The sequence below is a fragment of the Trypanosoma brucei genome, chromosome 10 (assembly GCF_000210295.1).
Source record: "Trypanosoma brucei gambiense DAL972 chromosome 10, complete sequence".
NCBI lineage: Eukaryota > Euglenozoa > Kinetoplastea > Trypanosomatida > Trypanosomatidae > Trypanosoma > Trypanosoma brucei.
Window position 1 is genome coordinate 928,754 of NC_026743.1, and position 7,502 is coordinate 936,255.

The 7,502-nt window shown below is 47.7% G+C and overlaps 3 protein-coding genes across 3 annotated transcripts; 1 reads left to right on the plus strand and 2 right to left on the minus strand.

The window, feature by feature from the left end:
- Positions 1 to 426: 426 nt before the first annotated feature.
- TbgDal_X4690 (hypothetical protein, conserved) lies at positions 427 to 2,529 on the minus strand (the record flags this gene model as incomplete). The annotated part of the gene is made up of 1 exon (XM_011779346.1): positions 427 to 2,529. The coding sequence occupies one exon, from the start codon at positions 2,527 to 2,529 to the stop codon at positions 427 to 429; it is 2,103 nt and encodes a 700-aa protein (XP_011777648.1).
- An 800-nt stretch (positions 2,530 to 3,329) lies between these two features.
- On the plus strand, positions 3,330 to 3,686 carry TbgDal_X4700 (hypothetical protein, unlikely; the record flags this gene model as incomplete). Its single annotated transcript, XM_011779347.1, has 1 exon — positions 3,330 to 3,686. One exon carries the CDS (start codon positions 3,330 to 3,332, stop codon positions 3,684 to 3,686), a length of 357 nt encoding a protein of 118 aa, XP_011777649.1.
- Positions 3,687 to 4,040: 354 nt separating this feature from the next.
- TbgDal_X4710 (hypothetical protein, conserved) lies at positions 4,041 to 7,109 on the minus strand (the record flags this gene model as incomplete). Its single annotated transcript, XM_011779348.1, has 1 exon — positions 4,041 to 7,109. One exon carries the CDS (start codon positions 7,107 to 7,109, stop codon positions 4,041 to 4,043), a length of 3,069 nt encoding a protein of 1,022 aa, XP_011777650.1.
- Positions 7,110 to 7,502: the final 393 nt, after the last annotated feature.

Consider the following 7,502-nt stretch of genomic DNA (forward strand, 5'->3'; position numbering starts at 1 on the left):
AAGAGTCAATGAAGAGGTAAATTAGAAAAAATGGTATTTTATAACGACCACCTAAGAGGGTTTAGACGATGAATGAAGCCACAAACTTTTAAAAGAAATAACATTTGTGATCACAAACACCAACAGTTGTGATAGCGATAACTAATACCTTTAAACGAGAACCTACCAATCTTCACTTTTTCGCCTCATACCAAGTGAGACACCCAAATCCCTTTTGCTAAGCCATTCCCAGTGCCTCATCTCCGTTGGTGCTCCGCATGTTGCTCCCTCCTGCCCTCGTTAAACGCATCCACACACATTCGAACAAGAGCCTGCGGCAAAGAAAAAAAAAAAGAGCAAACTGCCATCGGAACATGTCACCAGGAAACATAAACGGGGGTAATAAGTTTGCACCTTTGCGTCATGTTGTCGGTAAAAGGTGGTTTCTCACCTTCCATCGCCTTTATTATCACCAACCTCTATCACCAGGCCAGAGGTGCTAATAGCCTCAGTGTTTGAAAATGTGCCTTCTTCTGCGTTCCAACTTTCCATCGGCGGTATCTGCTGCTCCGTCTTGGCAACCTCTTGGCGGAGATACTGCGTTAAATCTGCATCGTATTTGAAGGCGATTTTCTTTGCCTCGGCAACGTGCCGTGTTGCTGCCGCGTACTTTTTCAAGGAGACGTACACTCGCGCTATGTGGTTGAGAGATTCAGCTGTCGCCATCTCACTACTTTCCCCTCGTGTACGCCGCACGTTCAATGCTTTTTCATGCCAAGTTAGCGCATCTGCATATCGCTTCTGTAGGTGGCAGCAATGGCCATACGTCGTATACACATCCGCTTGGGCAAGCACGTTAGATCTAGCGGTTTTGGCGTACATGTCGAGTGCACACTTGCACATCTTCTCACAATTCTCCGTATCCTCGCGGTGTAGGTAGAGAAGTGCAAAATTACTGTAAGAATACGCGACGGTTGCATGAGTTTCACCGAGCATTTCAATACGGATATCAAGGGCCTCCTTTAGGCACGCCTCAGCCTTCTCGTAATGATGAAAATCAAGGTAGAGGAGCCCAAGATCATCCAGCACGTCAGTTAGAAAGGTCCGTTGCAGCGGCTCCACCTTCGCATTTTCACGAAACTGCTCAATGGAAAGAAGGAAGTACGCCTCGGCATGCGACTCCCGCCGCATGGCGTACACATCACCAATTTTCTGGTATAAATACGCTAACTGCGGATCTTTGCCGTTGCTGCTAAGACCACTGGGACTTTTGTTAGCTTTGCGCAACTCCACTGCATTCCGGAAGAGGTCAATAGCACGGTCCAAATCGCGTCGCTTTACAAGAAGTGAACCAAGGAATGTATACGCTTCCGCCAGCTGCAAGGCACTTGGTCCCAGGGCCTTTTTAATTATGTCAATGCCCTTTTCGTATGCTTTCTGAGAAGTGGAGTAATCATCGCACAGCTCTTCAATGCGACCAAGTTTCACGAGCTCCTGCCCGTACAGAGCAGAGTCTTCTCCCAGTGATGCGGCATACGCTCGGCAACTTTCCTCGTAAAGTCTCTTCGCTTCACGGAACTGCCGGCGCGCGGCCAGCAGTGATGCTTTACTGCTAGTGGCTTGAGCCGTTGCGGGTGAGTCACGGCCCAATGAAGCGATACAGATGTCAAGGCACTCCGTGATGCACATTTCTGCCCCAGTAGAATCGTTAATAGTTTTTTTGAGTTCACACAACTTATTCAACGTTTGTGCGATGATTGGCCTAAACTTGTTGTGGCGCGTGTAAAGGAAGCGACGAATCTCGAGCGCTTCTTCAAGAAATACGATAGCGCGATGTTCCTGATTTTGTAGAAGAAACAACTGTGCACAATCTGCTAATGCGTGTGCCGCAGAGGCTAGCGGGTGGTTCTGTGGTTCTGTCAATGCAGCGGCTTCAGCTTCAGCATTATCAGGTAGCCATGAACCCGCCGCGTGGTTGTAACAAACGTCACGAAAGATTTTTATACTCTCGCGAAAGGCCTTTTCCGCCTCAGGAATGAAATTTAGATGCGTGTATGCCAGCGCAAGAAGAGAAAGACTTTCTGCGTACTTGAGCGACTTGGCTCCTTCAACTTCCTCATAGATGGCTGCCGCTTCTGTGAGCGCATTTTCCGCCGCGGCCGGCTCGCGCATATCCAGGAAGACGCGGCCAATGTTATGTAACGTGGCCGCGCATTTGCTGTGAATGGGTCCGTACTTCTCTCGTCGCATCGTGAGCGCGCGATCGTAAAGGGAAATCGCATCGCCATAGTTTTTTGTCTGGTGTGCGACTTTAGCAAGGCCGTTACATTCCTCCCCAAATTCAAATGTCATAGGAGCTCGTCCTGCTGCCTCACGGAAGCCTTTTGGAGCGTACTGCCGGGGCCCAATGAAGCGCTGCTGAAAGAAAAGTGCGTTCAAACGAATATTGGTAGGCAGCGGAGTGCGACTCCTCAAAAGAAAAATGCCACTGTTTCTTGCTACAGCTGAGTACTGGCTTCCAAAGCGAGAAAAAGTGGCGGTGTTCATCATTTTGGCAAACGTTTTGATCACCTTGCGTCCTCCTTTCCCCTCTTGTGTTAGTGTCAAAACTCCCCCCCTACCACTCTTGCCACTTGAAAGTTACGACGGTAATGGAAACAAAAAAGGAGAAAAAATGATAGAAAAATAGTAACGGGAAGAAGGCATTTGTGGCATCCCCTGTATTGAAGCGTCCGTTGCTTTAAAAAAAAAAAATCAATAGGTGTTGTATGTGACGGAGCCTCCTTTTTTCTCTCTTTCTTAATAGCAATATATTTTTTTAAAAAATATATACACTACAAATTTCTCCGCCTTAATGCACTTAAACAGGAACCGCTGCCCCCTCCCCCCTCGCTTTTTGTCATTCTGCTTTTTTTTTTTGACTTAGGTTTTTTTTAAAAAAAAAAACATAAATTATTTTTATCCCACAAGAAAGTGAGAAGGTAAAGACAATCAAAGGTGAATCATTTCCTCTCTTCTTCAACGTTAACAAAAAGAGAAAAGTTCGAGGGAACAGCGAAACCTAATGACACCACCCGCTTGAACTTACAAAAGTCAGCAGACCGATGTTAAGGGAGTATCCAGAAAAGGGAGAAAAAATCCGAGAGTAGAAGGGTGCGCGTGAAACGGAAGAAACAAAACATAAAAATGGTCAATGCAAAGAGAAATGCGCAAAAACAAAAACAAAAAAGATCTGATGGAATGGGTGGAGAAACATCCAGGTTGTTACGGAGGGATAATAGTGAGCAAATATAATGTCATAAATAAATAAAAGATCAGAGGCGACGAGGGGTTTAAAAAAAAAAACGCAAATGAAATATGATCATTGCTTCGCTTCTATCTCCCTGCCACAACCCCACCGCACCGTTGGTCCCCTCTGCTTTCCACACAAAATAAAGCAGCGGTTGCTTCTCTATACTTCACATCAAGTATTCCCCCTTTTCTTACACACTTTCAACCACGTACTTCCATCAACTTGCCGCAACTGGACGCTGAGAAATGTACTTTATTTTGCTTCCGCATCGTTTCCGCTCTCTTGCTCACCTTTCAAAGCAAGGGTATATTCTCCGGAACATGCTTGTTCTGCGTTGGCCAATAAGCAAAAAGTTTCATTCAAATGCATAGTACAAAAACAAGCAAACAAACATAAAGAATGTGGAAAAGTATAATATAACAAGTTCTTTAAAGGGGGAAAAAAGAGACAAATGCAGATGCCTACATCACCTTCTCAGGTACGGACCACAAATCACAGAAATTACTTGTCCCTTCTCATTCATAAATCAACCAGTTACACGAATGGGCACAGCTACCCATATCAATATATATATATATATATATACGTGAACGTGTAGGCGCACGTCCCCAACAACAGAAATGCTTCCCATTTTTTTCTGTCTCCGTTAGTGCTTGACGAAGGCACATCAGTGAAACAACATCCCATTTCTCGTGAGGGCATTGCTTGGGCTACACGTAAGCATATTTAACTTTTGCTTCGTCCCACGTGCACTTACAGCGCCAGATCGCTAGCTAGCCACAACATCAAAAAGCAACAACTGCGCCCGAACATGTAGTGGCAGCTTCCGGTGCTCGCGCACGTCATGAAACGACGTATTCCACATTTGACCAAAAGAGGAAAGGACGCTCACTACACTCTGCGCATAGTGCGCCTCCTCTTCCATGGGAGAATTGTCATCGGCTTCAACCTGCTCTTCCCCTACTTCAGAAGAATCACTGCGGGGGTGCGGCAACTTTCCCTTCCCATTGTTACCGTTCCTTTTAGCATCACTTTGATGAGTACCCACAACGCTATTTATCGCCTTCAAAGGACTCCGCTTACCGTTCGCACTGCGAGTCTCCTTCTGGCGCTTTTTTTCTTGCTCTTGACGATGCACAAAATGAAGAAATTCCTCAAGTTCGTTGTTTAGGTATACGCTACCATTTTTGATTTCCGTATCTGAAAGATTCAACGACTCTCTCAATGGTTCGCCTGCCACTTGCGGAGGCGATGTGGACGAGGCCCTACTCAGCGCCATTGCGTGTTGCGATGACAAGGGAACTGACTGTATTTTAGTGAAATCCGATTTACTATGCCCCTTAGCCGGAGGAGGTGGACGTTTCTCCCGACGCTGTGGTGCCGCATAGACGTTCGTTTCCGGTGCTTGCGAGGGTGATCTTCGACACCTGTCATGCAAGACAGAAAAATCCAGTGGTGTAACTAAGTTGGTTTGCTCTTCCCTCTTCTTACCCTCCCGCCCTGAATCCGACTTCTGCCTTACAACTAATCGTGTCTTTTCCGCAAAACAAGCCGCATCATCCGCGTTATTATTCAGACGCCTTGCTAGTGCCGAGGTCAGATGCACGGACTTCTCGCCTCCCCTCGCGCGATCGGCTGTTCCGGTGCTCCTTATGGTACTGCCCTTCACCTGCAGTTTCTCTGACGTTCTTTCATCTACATTTCCTGTACTGATACTAACCGATCTTGGGCTCAGGTTGCCTTGTTTCTTTTCGTCCTCGTCATCACCTATGAGCCAGGACTGCGTCAAAGATCCAGAGGATGCATTTGACAGACTGCTCACTCCGTTTTGGTTTCCAACCGCAGCTACTGCACCCTCTGCACGTATCTCGTTTTCTGTAGCGGATCTGGAACCCATATCCAACTGCTTCGGGAAAAGTCCTACGAAAGTACTTTCCTTCCTTGGCGAAGATTGAAATGCAGAGCCCTCAATCCCTTTTTCTCCAGTAGAGCTACTGGAAGATGAACATCCGGGTGGTTTACTGCATCTGCGTTTAAGTGATACCCTTGCCTCATGTTCTTCCTGCATCAAAAGTAGTCGCTCATGGTTCTCGTCGCCGCAAAATAAAAAGAACGGGTCACCAACGAGGTTATCTAAATTTTGTGTCACGGCATCGTCTAGAAGCTGTGCTATGGAGTGAGTCGAAGTAGTTCCTTGACGTTTCGCTTTCGACAAATTCTGTGCATTCGGTTGGCTAGCACAAGAGCCTGAAAAAATGATTTTCTCTTTGCCTGGGCTCCCGGCTCCTGACGACGCCGAAGGCATGTTGCAATCTTTGTTTTTATCATTGCTGCTGGCCGCGATATCCGTTACAACAGTGGACGACGTAGACCCAAAAGGGCGACTCACATTACTGAAGTTGAGGTTGTAAATTGACGACACCATGATACTCGTGTCTGACCGACCATGTCCTTTAGGTATGTCTGAGCCAATACCCAAACTCGGCGCACTGGATGAATTGGCTGGAATACAAATATCGGATCGCTTGCTAACCTTCTCGTCATCACTAAAAAGCCGCCGGTACGGTCGTCTGAAAAGAAGTGGAGTGCCGCGTTCGATTATTCGTCGCTCGTTCATTTGCACTATGCGCGAAGATGCGGTATCATCCCTGTCACCTACATCGAGCGTTGAGCAATCGGACGGCACAGCGTTCGTGCTTTCGCATGAGTGCCGCTGTGTGCGCACATCAGCCAACTTTTCTCGAGAGAGCTGGTTCCTGTGTGCGCTACAGCAGTTAGGCCATCCACATCGAATGCGTTCCCGCAACAAAATAACTTGTCCCCGACGAACCAAATCCTCCTGCTTAATAGCTCCAGGGGTACGACGATCGTACAGCAAGTACTCGTCTTGTGGTTGTATAATGCTACGGGCCCATTTTTCTGTTACAACAGGACCGGATGCAGACCGCTGAACACTGGATGAAAAACTGTTCATCGCGCACCCTTCATCATTAAAGTTGCTATTGCGAGCACTACCGTTGCTTATGCTTGGTGTACAAGCGCACATACCGTTTTTAAACAGACTAGCCTGACTGCCTTCTAATACCGTCACATAACTCCTGTCAGTGGCGAGGGGTTCGCTGTCAGATTTTCGTTTCCTTCCACATTTAACTTTTTTGCGTTTGCGTTTCTCCGAAGTTGTTGACTGCTGCACGACACCGTCAACACCAACTGCGCCGTCGCCCACCAATTTCTGGGGCTGCCGCTCTTCCCCTGAACGAGGATTCTGTTCCCGTAGTGGTAATTGTGCGATGATGCTGCAAGTGGACCCCGTTGGCATCTTTTCCCTCGTTTCCGCATGTCGCTGCCGCACCAGTCTCGCAGATGGTGGGCAAACATCTCCATCTGTACAGGTTCCGCTCCCACCTTCCTTCAACAGTTGTCCCTGAGGATCGAGTGAAACTGTTCTCTCCACATTCTTGTTTCGCGCTGTTCTTTGAGAAGGGATAGAATGGGTTGCAATTGACCAATCAGGCTGGAGCGGCGGCCACCCAGAAGGGGGCTCACCAGATGCCACCTTCCAATTGCCGTTGGACAGAGATACGGCGCTGAGTTCGTGGGTGCTGTACAACGTTTTTACACGCCCGCTGTTGTCGCCGGCCGCATAGGAAGGAGAATTATACATCACTCTGCGTCTGGTAGCGATCGTCTTGATGGAAGTCGGGCCGACGGTGGAGGTATGCCCATTACCGTCGAGTAGTGGTGCTGGTGTCGCCGGAAGAGACATTACCGCGCTGCGTATGATAGTCCGGCCGCTGCGTGGACAATTACTATTCCCGGTGTCCTTTCGAGATATCATCGTTAGTTTCAGTTGAACACGAGTAAATAAACAATATAGATATGTTTATTTACGTACTGCTGTGGCGATCACCAACTTCGTAATCCACCTGGCAGCCCTATTATGCGAATTTTCTCACACGCGACCCTCTTAGCTTACCCTGCCGTTTACCCTTTCTCCAGTTGTGCGCAGTACACGAGACACACAGAGTATAAGTGCCACCAGGCGGGTTCAAAGTTTACGAGGTTCCTCTAATTATACACGAGCAAAGAGAGAGACAGTTACGCTTCCAGCCTTACCTTCGTTTACTTACTCAGAGAAGTGCCGTACGAGGCTCAATTGAGAGGGAAGGTGGGGTAGCGAAGGAGTGCACATATTCACGCGTGTAAGCACAAACAGCGGCAACAAAGCGGA